General features: G+C 37.8%; 1 protein-coding gene across 3 annotated transcripts in view; it reads right to left on the reverse strand.

Moving 5' to 3' along the window:
• COPG2 (COPI coat complex subunit gamma 2) overlaps window positions 1–23545 on the reverse strand; it is a 131135-nt gene that overhangs the window by 104244 nt on the left and 3346 nt on the right. For all 3 annotated transcript variants that reach the window (XM_079931401.1, XM_079931402.1, XM_079931403.1), the window contains 2 exons: window positions 21367–21438; window positions 12047–12126 (listed from right to left, as the gene is read on the reverse strand). In XM_079931401.1, the coding sequence (XP_079787527.1) occupies window positions 12047–12126; window positions 21367–21438 (152 nt within the window). The remainder of the gene's footprint in view (window positions 1–12046; window positions 12127–21366; window positions 21439–23545) is intronic.

The following is a 23545-nucleotide window of genomic DNA, read 5'->3' on the forward strand; positions in this document are numbered from 1 at the left end:
TGCGGGTTCGTGCCCTGGTCCAGGAGGGTCCCACATGCCGTGGAGCGGCTGGGCCCGTGGGCCGTGGCCGCTGGGCCTGTGTGTCCGGAGCCTGTGCTCCGTGGCAGGAGGGGCCGCAGTGGTGAGAGGCCCGCATACCGCAAAAAAAAAAAAAGTACATGCTTACCCCAGTGATTAGAGATGCCACCTTTGTCATATGCTAAGTTTGCATGTGTCCTTGGGTCTAATTCTGTACTTTCCATTTGTATCAGAGAATTCTGAAAAATGTACATCAGCACGGCCGAGTTGACACTTTACACAGTCATCACACAATTTTACTCCACTGGTCTCTTTGTCTATTCACGTGTCAGTACCACACTGTTGTAACTGTACAGGCCTTAGTATTTCACTGACTGGTAGTGCTAGTCCTTCCTCACGGTTTTCCCTTTTTCAGTTATTTCCTGGCTATTCTTTTTTTTTTTTGGGGGGGGGCTGCAGAAGTGAAGGCCACAACCCTAAGATCCAGGAACAGGGTGCCTGCCTAAGACAGCCTTAATTAGAACAACAAAGAACAGCCTCCCATCCCTACCAGCCCACTGCACTGAGGGATAAGTAAGTAACCTGCAAGAGAACAACCCTCTCTGAGGGGCTGGGGGAAGAAAATACCAAAAGCTGAGGGCAATCATTGAAAAAAAAAAAAAAACTCTGTCACACCAGCCCTCAACCTAAACATAGGGTATCACTAGAGGAATTTGAAGCCAAGCTTGGGGAGCACTGCGTGTTACAAGAGCAACAAGAAACCAAACCCAGTCCAAGCTCTGGTAAGCTGTAAGCTCTGGTCTCTCTTTAGGTTTTGAGCCAGTTGGTTACTCTGAGATATCAGTGTCAGCACTCTAAAGGATTCAGATAAATTGCTGAACTTGCTATTTGTTCAGCCCCCTTTTCATGGAAACATTGGACATAATGCTCTTTCCAAATCTCTATACCCCAAAAGCCTCCATTTAACTTTTGCTTCATTTCACCTGGGTTAATATCTAGAAGTGAACGAACTGGATCTTATGGTAGGTTCATGTTTAACTTTTTAAGAAACTGCAAAAATGTTTTCTAACATGATTTCACCACTTTACATTCCTACCAGAGATCCAATTCCTCCTCATCCTTAGTAATATTTGCTAAAGTCAGTCTATTTAATTTTTAGTCAATTGAAAGATGTATAGTGGTATCTCATTGTGGTTTTAAACTGAATTTCCCTAATGACTAAGAAGGTTGAACATCTTTTCATTTGCTTTATTTGCCATGTATATGTCTTCTTTAGTGGTGTCTATTCACAGATTTTACACTTTTTTTATTGTATTGTTTTCTCATTATTGAATTTTGAAAGCTCTTTATATGCCCTAGATACGAGTCCTTTATTATATATAATTTATAAGTATTTTCTTCCACCCTGTGGTTTGTCTTTTTGTTTTCTTTATGGATCAAGCTTTTGACGTTGTATCTCAAAAATCTTTGCTTAATTCAAGGTCACAAGGATTTTTCCATATGTTTTCTTTTAGAGGTTTTGTAGCTTTAGGTTTTATATTTAGGTCCATAGACCTTAGAAGAAAAAAAAAAGGCTACAGATTAAATCTTTAAGCTTTTTCATGTCTGAAATTGCTTTTATGCCAACTGTTTTTGAAAGCTATTTTTGCTGGACACAGAATTCTGGGCTAACAATTGTGCTTTTTGTTTTCTTTCAGTACTACAAAGATGTAGTATCATTTCCCTTCAGCCTAGAACACTTCATTTAATATTTCCTTCAGAGTAGGTCTGCTGGTGACAAATACTCTTGATTTACCTTCATCTGAGGAGTCTTTATTTCACTTTCACTCCTGAAAGATATTTTTTGTGGATAGAGAATACTGGGTTGTCATTTCCGTTTGCTTCAGCACTTAAACGACGGTGTTCCACCATCTTCCGAAATGTGTTTTCTGATGAGAAATCCACAGTATTTTTTCAAAATATTTATTTATTTATTTGGTTGCGTCAGGTCTTAGTTGTGGCAGGTGGACTCCTTAGTTGCAGCATGTGGGCTCCTTCGTTGCAGCTCCAGGGCTCCTTCAGTTGAGGCTCGCCGGCTCCTTAGTTGCAGTACGTGGGCTCCTTAGTTGCAGCTAGCCAGCTCTTTAGTTGCAGCACACAGCCTCCTTAGTTGTGGCATGCAAACTCTAAGCTGCAGCATGCGTGTGGGATCTAGTTCCCCGACCAGGGATCAAACCCAGGCCCCCTGCATTGGGAGCGTGAAGTCTTATCCACTGCGCCACCAGGGAAGTCCTCCCACAGTATTTTAAACTGAAGTTTCCTTATATGTAATGAGTCATTTTTCTCAAACTGCTTTCAAGGGTTATACTTTATCTTTGGTTTTCAGCAGTTTCCTTATGATCTGGGTGTGGATTCCTTTGAGTTTATCTTGCATATGCTTCACTGAGCTCCTTGAATCTGTAAAGTTATGTCTTTCCCCAAATTTGGAAGTTTTCAGCTATAATTTCTTCAAAAATTTTCTGCACCAATCCCTCTCTCCTCTTCTTCAGGGACTCCAATGACACGAATGTAAGACCCTTTGATACAGTCCCATAGGTCAGTGGGGCTGTTTATTTTTGTTTTCCATCTTTTTTTCTCTTTATTCTTAATTGGAATTATTTCTACTGAATTACTTTCAAGTTCACTGATGCTTTCCTCTGACATCTCTATACTACTATTGAGCCCAGCCAATGAATTTTTTATTTTGCATGTTGTACTTTGTAATTTCTAAAATTTTCAGTTGGTTCTTTTCTATATATATAGTTCTCTGCTGAGAATTTCTACTCTTCTATTCATTTCAAGAGTGTTCACCTTTATGGAGCATGGTTGTACTAGCTGCTTTCAAGTCTTTAATAATCCCAACATCTAGATAATAACCGGGTTGGCATCTATTGATTATCTTTTCCCTTGAGAATTGGTCAGACTTCCCTGGTTGACTCATTTTGGATTGTATCTGGAGATTCTGAATACTATGTCATGAGACTCTGAGTCCTGTTAAAAGCCTCTGAGGAATGCTGACTTTCGTTTTACCAAGCACTCAAGGCAGTTTCAGATCGCAAGTTCTGTGTGGCCTTCTGTGCATGTCATTTCTCCCACACTCTCTGGCTCTCAAGGACTCCTTCTCCCAGTTCTTCTCACCAGAAATATGAGATTCTCTCAGAGTTTTAGCTCCCTATGCTACTGCACAATTCTTTGGAAGCAAGCCCTCAAGAAAAAGAGATAAAAGAAGGAAGGAAAAAAAGAATACAGTTGACCCGTGAACAATGCAGGGGTTAGGGATGCCAACCCTCCACGCAGTCGAAAATCTGAATATAACTTATATTCAGCTCTCCCTATATGTGGTTCCTCAGGATCCGTGTGTAAGTGGACCTGCACAGCTCAAAACTCCTGTTGCAAGGGTCAACTGTAACGTGGATTTCCCCCCACTCTTCACATGCCAGGGGCCCATTTTCTCAGAGACAGGTCTTATCTCAGGGTTTCAGGTGTCTGAAATACTGCTGTCACGTCATAGTAGTGTTCCACAACTAGGGCTAGCCTCAAGGCAGGACCAGAAAGTAAACAAAAAAACAATAACAAACAAGGATTCTCCCCCATGCTCTCCAGCTTGCAGGGGTCTTTTCTTTAACTTGTGCTCAGGCTAGAGAGATGGGCTTCTGCCTTTGTTGACTCCTCCCACTGTACAGTTCTCCCATCAGCCTGCTCTTGGGTCAAATGTGGGGTATAAAGAGGAAAAATAAACATGAAATTCACTGTTACCACACTGGTTATTCATTAATTACTGTTTTCTCTCCTCAAATTCACTGTTATTATTCAGTTTTCAAAGGCCTCGGGTAGTCACTTTCTGTACTTTTGTCCACAGGTTTTTGTTGTAATCATTGGGAGACACGGCCTGCCCCTTACTCCATCTTGGCTAGAATCAAAAGTCCCCTGACTTCCCCTTTTACTCACTGGTGTTCATTTCATTAGGCTTTGGAGAAAGGAGTTTTATGACTTGGCATCATTTTCATGATTTTCTCTCAAAATTTTTCCACAATTTCATTTTAAAAGAGAATTAAGTATGAATCCAAATAAATCAGGGCAGTCTGCTTGGCGACTGGGCAGGAAAGAGGCAGGAAAGAGGCAGGAAAGAGGCAGGACACAGAAAGGTTTCTCAACTCCCATTAAACCCACAGCGATGGTTAATTTTCTGTGTCAACTTCACCGAGTTAAGGGATGCCCAGATAACTGGTCAAACACTATTTCTGGGTGTGTCTATGAGTGCGCTTCCAGAAGACTGGCATTTGAATCAGCAAGCTGAATAAAGAAGATCACCCTCACCAATAGGAATGGGCATCACGCAATCAGTTAGGAGCTTGAATAGAATAAAAAGGCAGAGGGAGGAGTATTTGCTCTCTGCTTGGGCTGGGACATCCATCTTCTCCTGCCCTGGGAAATTAGGACTCCTGGTTCCCAGGCCTTCAGGTCTGGTCTGGAACTATACCACTGGCTTTGCTCGGCCTCCAGTTTACACAGAGCAGATTATGAGGCTTAGCCTCCATAACTGCGTGAGCCAATCCTTCATAATAAATCTTTCTATATATCTATATATATCCTATTAGTTCTTTTGTCTGGAGAAACCCAACTAATACACCCATATTTCTCCACTCCTTCATATGTGTGAGTGCTGTCTTGAGAAAGACAATCCTTATGATTTCAGCCCCCTTAACTGAAGTGAGAAAATGGATTATCCTGTGCTTAATTCATGAAACAAACTTTTAATGTGTGTCTAATACATGCAAGGCACTTTTCTAAGAATTAATGTTACAAAGTCATATATGATATAATTTTTGCTCTCAAGGAACTAACAGTACAGTGGGTAGAAAAACATGTAAACAAATCATTACAGCACAATGTACTAAACACTAGAATAGAGGTTAAAACAAAGTGTTATAAGAACAGCAGAAGAGACAATGACTAACCTGTCAAGAACAGGAAAGTCAATACGTAAAATGATGTTTGAGCTTTGTGGAAAAGGAAATAGGGTAAATGCAGGCACAGGGAGAAACATGTACAGTGATACAGAGTATCAAATAGCATGATGAGTTTGGGAAATGGCAAAAGCATTGATGTGAACCCCAGGGAATGCCGATATTTAGGGTGACAGGCAGAATAAAACAGCCACTTCTGTGGAAGAATAAAATGGAATAATCAGAGATGGGAGGAAATTCAGGACTATGGTTCTGAAAGCCAAAGACGGTAGAACTTCAGGGAGTGTTTAACCATATTAAAACTAAGAGAGAGGTCAATTAAAATACAGACCGAAAAATCAGCTTTGGGATTTTGCAATTAAGAGATTACTGGAAATCTTTGAGAGAGAAGTTTCACTACAGTGGTGGCTAAGTCAGATTAGAATAGTATCTCATTTCCTTTCTTGCTCTACACCAAGTCCTGGCAGACATAACGTCAGGGACAGCAGCACCATTCAAATAGAAAAGTTGTTTCAGGCTTGAATGTTTCTTACCAAGTCTGTGGATGGTCTTAGCTTCTTAGTTCCCTCAGGAAGCTAAGTATTATCCTCCCCCTGCCCAAATCCTCACATTATTCCCACAACTGATATCAAAACTGCCTGCCAGACAGCCGTTTCTACAGCCCCTTTATTTCTTCCTAAACCATGGCCTATGAACGTTCTTTTGATTTTCTGAGACTAGGGATGTAACTAATCACATACTGAAACCCATTCCCCCATGCTACTCCCCATGTGAGTGATGGGTCATTCCTCAGGACTCATTTCCAGAATTCTAAGCAATCTTCAGATGCAGCTTTTCACTGGTGAGTCTCATCAGACAGGGGTAGAACAGTATAACCAGATTGTCAATATACTTGACCATCCTTAAGCCACTAACTAGATCTCTTCATGTTTTTCTTTTTGTTAACTGAGTTGTAATTTATATACAATAAAAATGCCAGCTTAAGTGTTCAGTTAGATGGCAATTGTGATCACTCATATAACCTTTACCCAAAATAAAATACTGAACACTTCCATCACCTCAGAAAGTTCCCTCATGACCACTTCCAGTCAGTCTCCTCCAACCTACCAGACTTCTGGTTTCTGTCACCACAAGTGAGTTTTGACTGGTCTTAGAATTTATATAAATAGAATCATCCAGCATGTGTTTTCTTTTGCTCCAGCATATTATTTTAGGAATGTATCTGTGTTGTTGCTTGAAACAGCAATTTGTTCCTTTTTATTGCTGAGTATTGATCCACTGTATTAATATAACACAGTTGGTTTAACCATTCTCCTGTTGATGAACTTTTGGGTTGTTTCTGGTTTAGGGCTACCACAAAGCTGCTATGAAATTCTTATACAGTCTTTTTTGCGGCCAAAGATTTTCATTTTCTTGGGTAAATACTTAGCAGTGGAATTACTGGCCACAGGGTAGGTATATATTTAACTTTATAAGAAACTGACAAACTTTTTCTGTGGTGGTTGTATCATTCATTCTACATTCCCACCTACAATGTAGGAAAGCTTCAAATGTTCCATACACCAAGTTCCATACTTGGTATTGGAGCAGGCTTGTTGATTTGGGTACTGTCAGGCTTTTCTATTTTAACCATTTTAGTGAGTATGAAAAGGTATCTCACTGAGGTTTCAATCTTCATTTCCTTGATGACTAATAATATTGAGAACACTTCCATGTGCTTATTGGCTATCTGTATACACTCTTTTGTGAAGTGTCTGCCTTTAGGTTTTCTCAATATCCATGATTTCTTACCAAGCTAACACAATTGTCTATGTATGTAGAATGGTCATCTAATATATTAGTTTTCTATTCCTGCTATAACAAATGACCACAATTAGTGGCTTAAAACAACAAAAATGTATTTATTATCTTACAGTTAGTTCTATGGGCTAGAATTCCAACTTAGGTCTCACTGGGCTAAAATCATCGTGTCAGCAGGGCTGCATCCATCTCATACGCAAGATAATATTCACCCTATCCCAAGATCCCCCCCAAATCAACACATTATAGCATCAACTCAAAGTCCAAAATCTCAGGACTTCCCTGGCAGTCCAGTGGTTAAGACTCCATCTTCCAATGCAGGGGGCACAGGTTCAATCCCTGGTTGGGGAGCTAAGATCCCACGTGCCATGCGGTACAGTCAAAAAAAAAAAAAAAGAACTCCAAAATCTCACCCAACTCAAAAGTCCCAATCTTATCATCAAAAATCATCTCAATCAGGGATGGGTGAGATTGGGTATAATTTATCCTGAGGCAAAATTCCTCTCCATGCATGGACATGTGAAACTAAAAAACAAGTTCCCTGCTCTGAAAAACAAAGATGGGACTGCCATAGGATAACACATACAGACGTTCCTGTTCAAAAAGAGAAAATGGAAGGATAAAAAAGTTACTGTTCCCAAGCAATTCTGAAATCCAGCCAGGCAAACTGGACGCGGTTTCAAGTCGTGGCAGAATTCACTATGGTTCTCAGCTCTACATTATGGGCCTCCGCCCTCCGAGCCATCCTTCCTTTTTATAAAGGGCAGCTTGTGTTTAAAGCTGAGGAGTCTTATCAGCCTGTTTCCTGCCTGTAGAATTTTGGGGCTCTGATAGCCTTCTTTCACTTCACCTCTCTGTTCCTTTCAGTCCAAGCTGGCAGTGTTTCTGCTGGTATAAGATTCTCACGAGCCTTGTGGGACTACCATATACGTACAGAGACTCCACTAGACAAGAGGCTCCTCCACAGATCTTGCCTAGATAATCCCATCTCTATTTTTGGCTTCTGCTTAGATGCTGAGGGAATCTATGAGTCACACCCTTCATCTCTCAGTGTTTTGTGTGAGTGAATACGCTGACCTTTAAATCTTTCTGAGGTTTCAGGAAAAGGCTGTAGAGTAACTCTGATTTTTTCTCTAGAGAAGGCTTTCCCAACACACATCTCTTGATTTTAGCATCCTTTGCCATTTTGGTAGGCTGACAATTTCCAAAATCAACAACTCCTGGTTTATTTTTGTTTTGTTTTTGAGATGTAATTGACATACAACATTATATTAGTTTCAGGTGTACAACATAACGATTTGGTATTTATCAAGATCTCCTGGTTCATGTTTAACAGGTCTCTCCTCAATTTATTACCCTACTCTCAAATTTTACTACAAGTGGCAAAAAGAAACCAAGCCACACCTCAACATTCTGCTTGGAAATCTCAGTTAAATATCCAAATTCATTGCTTACAAGCCCTGCTTTCCACCTAACTGCAGGATACAATGCCACTAAGCTTTCTGCCACAATATAACAAGGATCCCCTTCCCTCCAGTTTCTAATACCTTCCTCATTTTCTTCTGAGCCCTCACCAGCAACACCTTTAATGTCCATATTTCTATCAACAGTCTGTTCACAATGCTGTATGATAAATGTTTTCTCTATCCTGCTCCTCACTTCCAAGTCTAGTAGAGTCATTAACGCCCATATTTCTACCAGTTTGTTCAAGGCAGTGTAGGCTTTTTCTATCATGTTCCCCAAAACTCTTCCAGCACCTGCTCACTGCCCAATTACAAAGCCACTTCCACATATTTAGGTATTTGTTACAGCAGCACCCCACTTCCAGGTACCAAAGTCTCTATTAGGTTTTTGTTCTAGTTTTGAGATATACGTGACATATAACATTGTGTAACTGTACGGTATACAATGTATTGATTTGATACACTTAAATACTGCAAAAATCTGTTAGTTTTCTATTGCTGCTGTAACAAATTACCACAGACTTAGAGGCTTAAGACAACATTCATTTATTTACCTTACAGTTCTGTAAGGTGAGGTCCAACACAGGTCTCACTGGGCTAAAATCAAGGTGTCAGCAGCATGGCATTCCTTTCTGGAGGCTGTAGGAGTAAATCCATTTCCTTGCCTTTTCCAGCTTCCAGACATCACCCATATTCCTTGGCTTATGGCTCCCTTCCACCATCTCCAAATCCAGCAACAACAGTGCATCCCTCTGAACCGGCTTCCATCATCACATCTCTTTACTGACGCTTTTCTTCTGCCTCCCTCTTCTACTTTTAAGGACCCTTATCCTTATATTGGGCCCACCTGGATAATCCAGGATACTCTCCTTATCTGCTGATTAGCAACTTTAATTCCCCTTTGCCATGTAATGTAACATATTCACAGGTTCTAGGAATTAGGACAGGGATATCTTGGGGGTGGAGGGGGCATTATTCTGCCTACTACATCTACTAATTACTTAAAAGGAACGAGAAGCAAACCATGATTCAAAGCGGCCTAACAGGACTCAGATGGAAGTATTAACAGCTAAACAAAGGAACGAAACACCCTCAATCAACAGTTGATTAATCTATTTTTAATTTTTCCAATATTTAGTGAATCTAGCAATCTAAGTGAAGATTTTTTTGTTTTGTATTTGTGCCACACACTGTTAGCTGACTAATCCGATACCCATTTTTAATCCCCTCCCTTCTCCCAAGCCTGCCCCTTGGGCTATAAAAGCTATATACTCACTTTCCTGGCCTCCTAAGGTTAGTCATAACACAGTTGTGCCAAATAAAATCTAAAAATTGCCTTGGGAAAAGCTTTTGCATACCTGATAAAAGGGGCAGACAGCACTGGCTCTCTCTGGCCCCCTTCTCAGTACCCCTCCCACCTTGAATGGTGCACTGCCAGTAATTCAGGCATCTTATTTTGCAATAATGTGAGGACGTCCCGAAGAATTTAAGAGACACCAGCCCTGACACTATTGAACTACTGAACCAACACCAGCTACTCTGTGCTTATTTTGTTTGTTACTATTTAATTCTGGCTTTGTGTTATTTTCAGCTGAAAGCTTTACTAATATTATGAAACTACATTCAATACAACTGCTGGTTAAACGTAAGTACCCTCCTCCAAAACTTATTTTCTTGTACAAATACCAGATTCACTTGAATGAGTTATAATTAGTAACTATTAACTACAACTATATATTAATAACTGTTAGTAACTATTTTCTAAATAACATTTGTTATATATCTTAGGACTCTGAATTATACATACTCATTCTAGGACATTTGGAAATTATCAAAAGTTTAAAGAAAATAAATAGCCACAATTCCAAACACCCAGAGATAACTTACTGGTAATATATCAGTGTATATCCAATCATATATTTTTATATGCATACTTAGAATATTTTTAAAAGAGACTACAGGGAATACACAGACTTGAATCCAACTTTCATTTAGCACTTTATTGAAGACTTTTCCATATCATTAAAGATGTCTCAAAAATATATTCAAAAAATTAAAATATTTCATAATATGACTAAAACATGATTAATTAGATCATTTTTAACAATGTCAGACATTCAAGTTGTTTTTTCCTTTTTGCTAGTGTAAACAGTGTTGCAATAAGCATCATTGTATATAAATATTTCTGTGCTATCTCTGATTGTTTTCTGTGGATAATTCCATAGATGTGGAATTACTGGATCAAAGGGATAAACCCTTTCAAACATTCAACAAATGCTGCCACGCTGCTTTCTAAAAAGACTGAATCAATTTATTATTCTACCTCCTGTATACAAGAATATCAATATCCCTTACAAGTACTGACTGCCTTTTTTCTTTTTTGCCAATTTGACTGGCAAAATATTATAATTTTTCAAAATTTATAAAGAACTCATAAACTCAATAGCAAAAAAAACAAACAATCTGATTGAAAATGGGCAGATGTGAACAGACATTTTTCCAAAGAAGACATACAGATGGCCAACAAGTACATGAGAAGATGCTCTACATCATTAATCATCAGGAAAATGTAAATCAAAATCACAATGAGCTATCACCTCACACCTGTTAGAATGGCTACTATCAAAAAGATAGAAGCAGCAAGTGTTGTTTAGGACATGAAGAAAAGGGAACCCTCTGCACTGTTGGTGGGAATGTAAATTGGTACAGCCACTATGGAAAACAGTATGGAGGTTCCTCAAAATATTAAAATAGAACTACCATGTGATCCAGCAATTCCATTTCTGGGTATTTATCTGAAGAAAACATTAATTCAAAAAGATATATGCACTCCCATGTTCACTGCAGCATTATTTACATTAGCCAAGATATGGAAACAACCTAAGTGTCCATCAACAGATGAATGGATAAAGAAATTGGGGTACATATATGCATTGGAATATTATTCGGCCATTAAAAAAGAATGAAATCTTGACATTTGTGACAACATGTACGGACCTTGAGAGCATTATGCTAAGTGAAATAAGTCGGACAGAGAGAGACAAATACCATATGATCTCTTTTGTATGTGGAATCTAAATAAATAAGTAAATACATAAAACCAGGCTCATAGATACAGAGATACAGAGATCAGACTAGTGGTTTCCCAGAGGCAGGGACTGGGGGAGTGGGAGAAATGGGGGAGCTGTTTTGGGGTTTGTTTTTTTTTAAGTTTAAATAAATTGAATTTAAAAAGCACAAAAAACAAAACAAAAAAATATTGTAACTCATTGTTGAATTTTTAATTACATTTTTTGGTTACTAGTGAGAATGACTATTTAAAGATATTTAGATCCTTTATATTGATTATTTTATGAAGTATCACTTGGAGTTTTTTGAAGTATAAGAGTTCTTTATATATTATAGATGTTAGCCTTTTGATGTACTTGTTATATTTTTTCATAAATCAACTATACTCTAATATAAAATAAAATTTTTTTAATAAATATTTTATTTCAATGTATCATTTACTTTTTAGTTTTGTTTATATATTTTTATGACATTTTAAAATGTAATCAAATCTATTAGTATTATCCTTTGTGACTTCTTTCTCAGCTTTATTAAACAGAGATGGTTTTCACATGACAACCACATTTTAGAAAAGAATGCTTTAAGACATTATGTTCTTTTCAATTCCTACTGGCTTTCTTACAGTCAAAAAGTAAAATTAACAGAAAGAGAACAACAAATACTCCACTAAATATGTAAGAATCACATCGTAGGTTTTAACTATTCACATACCTGCTTGTCACAATTATGACATCCTCAGAGATGGTAGCCATTTCTTTGATAGTAAGGTAGCACATTCTTCTCAATGTTTGCTGAAAAATTATTTATAAAAGGCAAAAGGTTATTCATAAGGAAATGGTTTTTTAAACTGTTTGAAGTGAGGGCCCCAAGTCAATATATTTAGAAAGCTATTCTTAAAAAGATTCTCGGGCTTCCCTGGTGGCGCAGAGGTTGAGAGTCTGCCTGCCGATGCAGGGGACACGGGTTCGTGCCCCAGTCCAGGAAGATCCCACATGCCACGGAGCTGCTAGGCCCGTGAGCCACGGCCGCTGAGCCTGCGCGTCCGGAGCCTGTGCTCCGCAACAGGAGAGGTCACAACAGTGAGAGGCCCGTGTACCGCAAAAAAAAAAAAAAAAGGCCTGGATGAGAAAATATTCAAAATTCTAGTATTTCCTAAACACAAGTAATTGATGCACTAACAGTAGAAGACACCTAGATGAAAATTCAAAAATTCAGTTAATTACATGGATCTTTATACAGAAGGACCCAAACTGTGACTGTGACAATGTGAGTCCAAAGACAGGTTTTTCAAGGTGCTAAAGGCTTGTCCTAGAAAATGTATTTTTTAAATTCTTTAAAAATATATACAGAGAGACATGCAGACTCTGTGTTTTCCTCAGTTCAGCATATTTTTTCTTAAGGTATTTGTGGTTGTACAACTACTATTTTCAATTATCAAGATTTCTAGATGGATACCTGGATCCAAAAGAAGTGTTAAACAAATTTTCGCCCACCCTTTCTCCTCACCTGGATCTCTGATTTTATTCATAAACACTCATACTCAATGCTCAAAGCCTTGGTTCCTCTAGCCTGTCTAGCCTCATTCTCTACCAAGTAACTTCATATTTCTTATAAGTAGTGAAACTCAAATACATCAGACCCAGCTCCAGAGTCCAAGCTGTACAAAGGATCTGTTGGAGACTACTGAGCCCATTAAGGAACAGGCAGAACAGAGTGAGGATTCTCATGGTGATTAAACAGAGAAAAAAATCACCCCAGAATGAGAAAGGCAGCATGGGGGCAGATAATGAGGCATATCACATCCATATGAAGCTACTATGAGAAGAAAGCAAAAAAAATGACAATCAAAACTTCAGAGCAGAAGAAAATTTACACTCCCCCCCCCAAGCAAAAATCTACCATGAAGCAGAATAAAAGTGGAGATCCAAAAAAATTTAGCTAAAGCACAAAAAATGGAGGCTCAACACTGTTAGTCACTGGGGAAATACAAATTAAAACCACATTTCATATACCACCTCACACCCACCAAATTGGCTAAAATTAAAGAGTGACAATGTAGTGTTGACAAAGATGTGTTTTTAACAACTATACTGCCTAAACAAATACACAGAAATGCTGAATAAAACAGGAAAAAAAAATTTTAATACACAGCCAAGGGAAAATGAAGGGAAATTCACAGGTGCCCAAAATGGAAAAACACACAACTCATAGCCACAGAAGTGTAAGCCCAGGGTCTTGCATAGGATAAAATATCTAAAGTCTACAAAAGATGGGATTCTAGAAGGTATATTCTTCAGGCACAGGGAAAATTATTCTAGATAATAACTCAGAAATACAGTAAGGAATGAAGAGTAAAAAAAAAAAGAAAGCAGTAAACACTAACAAGACAGAATGGTATTGGCGTAAGAATGGACAAATTTATCAATGGAACAGGAAAGACAACCCAGAAATATACCCACATACATACAGTAAACTGATCTTTGACAAAGGAGCAAAGGCAATACAATGGAGTAAAGATAGTCTCCTCAACAAATGGTGCCAGAACAACTGGATATCCGCATGCCAAAAAGATGAATCTAGACGCAGACCTTACACTCTTCACAAAAATTAACTCAAAATCGACCACAGACCTAACTGTAAAATGCAAAACTATAAAACTCCTAGAAGAAAACCTAGATGATGTTGAGTATGGTGATGACTTTTTAGATACAACGCCAAAGGCATCATCCATGAAAGAAATAATTGATAAGTCAGCCTTTATTACAATTAAAAACTTCTGCTCTGCAAAAGACAATGTCAAGAGGATGAGAAGATAACACAGACTGGGAAAAATATTTACAGAACACATAACTGAGAAAGGACTGTTATCCAAAATACACCCCAAAACCCCCCAAAAAACAGAAAAACCTCTTAAAAGTCAAAAATAAGAAAAACAACCTAATTTTAAAATGGGCCAAAGACCTTAACAGATACCTCACTTAAGAAGAAAAACAGAAGGCAAATAAGTATATGAGAAGATGCTCCTCATTATATGTCATCAGGGGAAGGCAAATTAAAACAGCAAGATAGGGCTTCCCTGGTGACACAGTGGTTGAGAGTCCGCCTGCCGATGCAGGGGACATGGGTTCGTGCCCTGGTCCGGGAAGATCCCACATGCCGTGGAGCGGCTAGGCCCGTGAGCCATGGCCGCTGAGCCTTGCGTCCGGAGCCTGTGCTCCGCAACGGGAGAGGCCACAACAGTCAGAGGCCCACGTACCGCAAAAAAAAAAAAAGAAGACAAATAATCTGAATAGCAGCATATCTATTTCCTTTTAAAGTAGTTAATTATCAAAAACCTTCCTACAATGAAGATGGTGTCAATAGTGAACTCCATCAAACATTTTAGGAAAAATTAATAATGATTCTAGAAAAACTCTTCCAGAGAGCAGAGGAGGAAGAACCACTTCTCAATTCATTTTATGAAGCCAACATTACCCAAATACAAAACCCAAGAAAAAACTATACATAAATATATTTCATGACCACAGACTCAAAATCCATAACAAATTTTAACAAACAGAAAACAAAGATTTTATATTTTCCAGGAAAATAAATGCATCTCACCATATTAATATACTAAAAAAGGAAAACCACAATAATTCAATGGATATAGAAAAGACATTTGACCAAATTCAATACCCATTTATGGAAAAAAAAAATCTCCCAGCAAACTAGGAACAGAAAGGAAATTCCTCAACCTGATAAAGGTCACTTATGAAAAACTTGGAGCCAGCATCACATTTAATGGTGAAAGATTAAATACCTTTCCTCTAAGATCAGGAACAAAGCAAGGATGTCCTCTACCATCACTTCTATTCACACTATACAATAGTGCAAGAAGACAAAAAGGTAAGATAAACAAATAAAAAGCATACAGGGCTTCCCTGGTGGCGCAGTGGTTGAGAGTCCGCCTGCCGATGCAGGGGACACGGGTTCGTGCCCCGGTCCGGGAGGATCCCACATGCCACGGAGCGGCTGGGCCCGTGAGCCATGGTCGCTGAGCCTGCGTGTCCGGAGCCTGTGCTCCGCAACGGGAGAGGCCACAACAGTGAGAGGCCCACGTACCGGGAAAAAAAAAAAAAAGCATACAGACTGAAAAAAGTAAATCCTAAGGAATCTCCCAAAATACTCCTAGAAGTAATAAATAAATTTAACAAGATCACAGGAAACAGGTCAATATACAAAAATCAATTTAATCTCTATAGACTACCTACAAACAATACAAATGCAATAGTATAAAAAATGTTAACTGCTTCAGGGATAAAGTTCACAAAATATGTATAAGACTTTTATGCTGAAAGCTACAATACTGCTGACAGAAATTAGAGACCTGAATAAAGGGAAATATATACCATGTCTATGGAGTAGAAAACTCAATAATGTTATAATGTCAATTCTCCTCAAATTGATCTCTTTGTTTTAAATTTTCTTGTAGTTGAACATATTGATCTTTAGAGTCAATGCAATCACCATCAACATTCCAGCAGGCCTTTTTAATAGAAATGAACAGGTTGATTCTAAAATGCATAGAGGAATGCAAAGAACTTAGAAGAGCCAAAACAACTTTGAAAAGGAAAAAAATAACAATAAAATAGGAAAACATGCACGACCTGATTTAAAACTTACTATAAAGCTACAGTAATCAAGACAGTGTGATACTGGAATAAGAATAGATATATATGTCAATGAAAATAATAGAATGTTCCAATGTGCCACTGTAACACAATCATCATTATTTCTTCCTGCTCCTCCTCCCTCCATATTGGTATGCAATTACTCCAGTAGAATTTGATGAGAAAAGAAAGGAGGAGGAAAAGGAGGGGGTGGTGGAGGAAGAGGAAGGAGATGAAAAGAAATTCAACCCTCACTTTATATCATGTACAAAAATTAACTCAAAATGATCATAAAGCAATTTAAGATACAAAAACTACAAAATGCCTAGGGAAAAAGCACAGGAGAAAATCTCTATGACCTTGGGTTAGGCAAAGATTTCTATAATACACATCAAAAACACAATCCATAACAGGAAAAAAAACCATGATAAACTGGACTTCATCAAAACTTAAAACTTCTGCTCTGTTAAAGACTAAGAAAGTGAAAAAACAAGACACAGACTAGGAGAAAATATTTGGGAAACATCTGATAAACAACTTCTATCCAGAATACATTAAGACCTTCAAAACTCAATAATAAGGAAATATACAACCAAATTATTAAAATTGGGCAAAAGATATGAACAGATCCTTCATCTTGGAAGATACATAGAAGGCAACAAAAGCACATAAAAAGATTTTGAGATTATTACTCATTAGGAAAATGCAAATTAAAACTACAAAGAGATACTACTACATACGTATTAGAATGACTAAAATTAAAAAATAAACAAACAAACAAAAAACATATAATACCAAGTGCTGGCTAGAATGCAGAGCTACTAGAAGCTTCATACAGTAATGGGGGGAATGGTACTGTCACTTTGGAAAATGGGTTGGCAGTTTCTTACAAAGTTAAACATATATACACCTATCATATGACCCAGCAATTCCACTCCTAGGTATTTACCCAAGAGAAATAAAAACTTACATTTAAAAACTTATACATGAATGTTTATAGCAACATTATTCATAACCACCAAAAAATGGTAACAAACCAAATGCTCTTCAGCTAATGAACAAATAAACTGAGTACATCCATACAACAAATTACTACAATGAGATAAAAAGGAGTAAACTGACACAAAAAATAACATGGACAAATATCAGATGAATTATGCTAAGTGCCTGAAAAGAAGACTCAAAAGGCTTCATATAGTATGATATCATTCTTATGACTTCCTGGAAAGGCAAAACTATAAGGAAAGAAAAGAGATTACTGGTTTCCTGGGCCTGAGGATGCGAGGAATAGATCATATAGTAGGGAACTTTTTGGAGTGATGGAAATGTTCTAAATCTTGACTGCAGTGATGATAATACTACTGTATGCATTTGTCAAAACTCATAAAACTATACCCTAAAAAGCGTGAATTTTACCATTTGTATATTATACTTAAAAAAAAAAAGAAAAAGAATGCAGTGGTGAGTGAATGAAAAGGCAAGCCACAGACTGGGATCTGGGAAGGAGAAAATATTTACAAAACACCTATCTGATGATGGTCTTGTATTCAGAAAATAAAAAGAACACCTACAACTCAATAAGCAGAAGATAAACAACCTGATTTTTTTTAAAAAAAAAGGTAAAAGATTTCAACAGACACTTCACCAAAGAAGATAAACGGATGGCAAATAAGCATATGTTTGCTTAATACATGCTTAATACATTCATCATTCAGGAAATGCAAACCCAAGAATGCCACTTCTAGATACTAACCAAAGAAAATGAAAACAAAGGTCCACACAAAGACTTGTACTTGAATATTTTTAGCAGCTTTGTTTATAATATCTGTAAACTGGAAACAACCCAAATATCCATTAACTTGTGAATGGATAAATAAAGACTACCTCCATACAGTGGAATACTACTCAGCAATAAAAATGAACAAACTACTGATACATACAAAAACTTGGATCAATCTCAAAAGCTAAGGGAAAGAAACAAGACATAAAAGTCATAAATGACTATATACTATATGATTAAATCTAAATGAAATTCTAGAAAATGCAAAACTATGTTGTCAGGAAGTAAATCAGTGATTGCCAGGTGCTAGGGGTTGAGGGAGGAGATAGACAACTAAGAAATATGGGGGCACATTCTGGGGTGACGAAAAGTTTCTATATCATGACTGTGGTGATTGTTCCATGACTCTATACACTGGTCAAAACACAACTGTACACCTAATTGGTGAATTTTATTGTATATTTAAGCTGATTTTTAAAATTAAAAAAACAAAGCAGATTCTTTAAAGGCTAAAATAAAGTTTTAAACCTATAAATCAATAGATGGAATATAAATAAGCAAAGAATATAAACAGACAATTCACAGAGGAGGAAAGTAAAATGGCCATTAACTATATGAAAAGAGTTTCAATTTCAGCAGTGATATGGCAATGCAAATTAAAACCACAAAGAGATGCCATATCACCTTCTTGTGAATGGCAAATATTTAGATCAGATAATAGAAATTATTATTTGGAGCAGGTAAGGATTTGGAAGCAAACAGTGTAAATTAGTACAACCCTTTAAGATCAATTTGGCAAGATCGTATAAATAGCATTACCTAGAAATTCCACTTAGAGGTATCTACCCCAGAAAAATTCTCTATGTGCACAAGAAGACATGTACATAAACATTATGTGTGATGTCATTTGTAATAGCAAAAAAGTAGAAGCAACTTATAGATCTACCAATGGGAGAATGGATAAATAAATAAGAATACTGTATATTCACACACTGGGATTCCATACAGCAGTAAAACAGAATAAAGTAAAAGTACTTGTAGCAAGTGGGCAGATCTCAAAAACATTAATTTTTTAAATTGCAAAATAATATCAAGATGACATCATTCAGATTATATTTTAAAACACAAAAATACTAAGTATATATTATGGATACAAACAGATATAATATATAAACATAGGAGGATACCAATCTCAAAATAATTATTACCCTCTGGCAAAGGAAGGCTGGGAAAGGAAGGAGTTCCACATGCCACTGGCAAAACCCCCTCATCTTCCCCACAAAAAATCATATCCTTAATTCCATACTCTGCCTAAGGGACCATCAAAACAAATCACATCATGCTGTACATGGTTACTAAACCTCAGTCACTACAAAAAAAAATAAAATATCCTGGTCATTACTCAGTAACAGTACCCCTTTTGTATTTCATTTCCAAGCATTCACTCTCCAACCACCACTCCTGACTCAACTCTTTCGCTCCATCATGACCTACAAGCCACTGATTCCATCAACTCTTTACTGTCCCAATCAGCCCCCGTTCTTACTTGCCTCCTAACCAAGCACAGACTCCACAGTCAATATTTCAATCACTCAATTTCCTTTTTCCTCCCTCTGCTTACTAACATGGCAAAATCCCAATCTTGATTAAACCCCATCTTTAACTGTTCCATGCCTTAACCTGAAGCCTGTAGCTGGAGAAAAACATTCACCATGCTACCTGGGAATACTTTAATTCATGACCACTAACTTGAAGGGGCCATGCGTCCTGTCCAACAATCCTACATTTCCCCAATCCATTTCCTAGAAAACTACTTCATGTCTTCTTCTCTTAATACAACCTCTGTGCTAGAAGCTTCGAGTTTGTCCTCACGCTATTTCTTCCCTGCTCTGCATCCTCTTCCCTGCTCCATGTCCAGCTCTTCTTCCCAACTGCCAGCCCTGTGAGCAGCGACAGCCTCTGGCCTACCACAAGACACGTGAAGCAGCCTTCCACAACTTTTATGATAGTCCCTCTCCGTGACCCCACTCTCCAGCAGCTTGAAATGCCTCGTTTTCTAGTTTAATTCCTCTAATAAATAATTCAATAATGAACACAGCAATTCTGCTTCCCTGATTGAACCCCAAATTTTGGTACAGGAAGTGATTAAAGGGAAATAGGGCCTTAAGGATAGGAATCTGAAATTGCTTTTCTGACTTGATAAAAGGAATTAATGACCCTGTCTCCAGTGGTAAAGGGGACACTAGTCATCCATGGCATGCTGTGGCAAAATACTTAAATCATCACCTGCAGACAAATATAATCAAGGACTATAGAAGACAAAGGTTTGGGTAATCAACTAGTTGCTGCCATAGAACATTTTTGTAAAAATGAGTTGTATAATGGGCTAGTTCCTTCTAAGTACACTGGCAAACTAGGTAAAAGAAAGTGCTAAGCTCGGAGTTTTGAATTCACAGCTTAAGGTCTATGTCAGGGACTAGAAAACGTCCATAATGCCTTAATAAAAAGCCTCATGCCATGTGGACACAGGGCTGAGATTTCTGAAAAGTATATCCTGCAGGTGACTGAATTACAATGCAAATTCAATTTACCCCCTGTGAGCCATTTTATGTTAAAGTTAGGACCATGATTGGCAAGGAGAGGGGCCCTGAAAATCAGAATGGGGACATATGGGCAGATTCTGATGAAGTGAAGTACCTTGAACCTCTAAATTCCTCCAAGCCTCCTGGGCAAGCAGAAGCAGTCCTTCATACCCTGTCTGAGGAAATTAGGCTCCATTTGCCTGAAGAATGTGCACTGACTTTCCCTGAGATAGTTGCCTTACATGGGACACCGATGTTCCTGAGGACCTAATCCCCAAACTGCTCACTATCTAGACACATAACCAGACTCAAATCCTATAAAATCCTCGGGGTCAGGCACAAAATGTGGCCTGTGATGATATGCAATACATACCAAAAGAACTGCACAATTTGGCCAATTTATGTTAACAGAAAGCTGGGAAATACAGATCCCACAATCCCCTTCTCTGATGGTTCTGAGTCAGAGCTGGGCAAAAAGGAAATATGTGCCACATTTGGAAGACAGAAGTGAAGCACACATTATGCTTGAAAGTCAGGGTGGTCGAAGGTAATGAGAGACAGATGCAGAGGTGCTGGCAGCTTTAGTCTGTCCTCACTCTTCTTCTTCCCTACTCCATGTCCCTTCCCCACTCTGCATCCAGCGCGTCTTCTCATCTGCCAACAGCAACCCCAGGCCCACAAGAAACTTGACTAAGAACTTAGAGATGTGATAGCTATGTCCTCTGACTTCTATACCAGTCCACCTCCGCAGTGTCACGCCAGAAGCTGGATATTAGCGGTCTTCATGACTGCACGGTAGATCTGTGAGTGAACAGCTTTGAACTATATACTTTCATTCTTTCATTTTCATATGTCCTTTAATGAACATTTATAAATTTTATGAAGAGAAAATTTTTAAGTAATTTTAAACATTTCAAGCAACTTTCCCTAATTTGGAGCACTCTAAGTTCCCCCAAGGAAAACAGATAAAAGGAGCTTTTTTTAGCCTAAAAGAATTAAAAAAAAAAAAAGACTTACATCATTAGATTGAAACAATCGAGTCATTGCAAAGAAGGCTTCTGTGGCTTCCGTAGTTCCAAAGTGTTCACCCTAAGTAATTTAAATTAAGTTTAAATTAAAACAATTTCTTAAACTCAACAAAAATTAAGGACTTTCCATTTATTTCTGCAAAGATCTTTTAGAACTCAGGAAAAACTCTCTGTATAAACATTGTGCCTCTTTGCTATTTTTCTGGCTTTTAATTTATAAACCTACATAGCCATTTATCCATTCCTTATTTAAAATAATCCATTATCATACACCATGCTTTTATGAAAGTTCTAGAACAGTGGTATCTAACTTTTTAGCAGGAACTATTTTAAATTCCCTGAAGAACTGTGATTTACAAGGAGATAGAAAATGATAGTAAATTGACTTCCTTATCAGAACAGGATGTTATTGTTACACTGCCTAAGAGCAGAGATCATACCTTCTACATTTCTATAATCCAATGCCTGACAATATCATAGGAGCATAATAAATATTAAACTGTAAAGAACTATCTATTAGGAATCCCAGAAAACATGGTAAAAAGGGACCAACCAAAAGGGCAGCAGATTAGTTATATAAAAGTAAGGCTTATAGGGCTGCTAATACATCTCAAGACACTGGCTCAAGCCCCTAAAAACATGCTTTGGGTCAGAACTTCAACGTGCTTAACAAATCATCAGAGGATCTTCCCAAAATGCAGATTCTGATTCAGTGGCTCTGGTGTGAACCCTAAAATTTTCCATTTCTAATTGGCTCCCAGTGATACGAATGCTGCTGATCTGGGAACCACATATTTCTGAGTAGCGAGGTGTTAGATAACCTATTGGGTTGGCCAAAAAGTTCGTTTGGGTTTTTCTATAAGATGTAACAGAAAAACCCAAACAAACTTTTTGGCCAACCCAATATTTTATTAATAGTCAAAACACTGCAGACCACAGACCACCTGAAACATTACCATTTCAATAGTTAACTTCTTCAGTAAAAACAATCCTATATAATATGTTGGGCTCAATCACTTTTCAGGGCTTCAGCTCTCATAAAAAATATAACTAGTCAATCTATTTGTCATAGGTGTAAGAATAAACAAATTTTGATGAAAAACCCTGAAAGTTTAGGATGAAAGACAAAGTATAAGAGTTTACAATTACTTAAGTCAGAGTACCCAGCTTGCTCATCATCAAGACATTTCCCTTACTTTCTTTCATATTTAGAGAACATACAGACGCCCATCTACTTGTCAGTCATACTAGTACAGTAAATCCTAAGTCCCTACTTTTTGACTTGAAACTCAGAGAATATACGGATATGTCAACTCTAGTAGAAACATAGAAGTATTTTTCCATAAAGCACTACCAAGAACTAGGCAAAAGATAAAGCTAAAGTTCCCAAATCTGTTCACCTAGTTGACTGTGTTTATCAGACTGTGTGGGTAACTTCCTTATCAAGATAATTATATGTTTCAACATGAGTTGCCCATCAAAGCAGTATTGGTCAATGTAAAAATACATGCTACTCTGAACCAACTTTAACTACTCAAAATTCTGCTTATAGACTGGAGTTCCCCAACTTGGACACAATATATGCTATGAAAAGTTAAATCAAACTGACTTTGCATTAAATGTTTCTAATATAATACCACATGAGAATATATGTTTGTGAATAGATATATTTTATTTAAAAGCATGTTCTTGTTGCTCTGCCTCCATTTGCAAGCTACAAAACTTCATGTCTCTGGATGAGGTCTTCAGTCATGAAGTATAGTAAAGTAAAAATATTCTCATGGAATTCAGATTGGAAACCACAGTCTTCTAAGCACCATATGTAAACCACCTGAGGTGGGGGGGGGGGGGGGGGGGGGGGGGGGGTGTGTGTGTGTGTGTGTGTGTGTGTGTGTGTGTGTGTGTGTGTGTGTGTGTGTGTGTGTGTGTGTGTGTGTGTGTGTGTGTGTGTGTGTGTGTGTGTGTGTGTGTGTGTGTGTGTGTGTGTGTGTGTGTGTGTCTAAGAAACAGACTCACATTTTCTAAGGCCCTAGACTAAAAATCATGAGATTTTTTTAGTCTGAAGCAAAAAAAAAACAAAAAACCAAAAAAACACACAAGAAACAAACAAAAAAATAAAACCACACACAAGAAAAAAAAATTAAATAAATAACGATAAGAGCAAGTGG

The sequence above is a fragment of the Stenella coeruleoalba genome (genome assembly GCF_951394435.1).
Source record: "Stenella coeruleoalba genome assembly, chromosome: 9".
Lineage (NCBI taxonomy): Eukaryota > Metazoa > Chordata > Mammalia > Artiodactyla > Delphinidae > Stenella > Stenella coeruleoalba.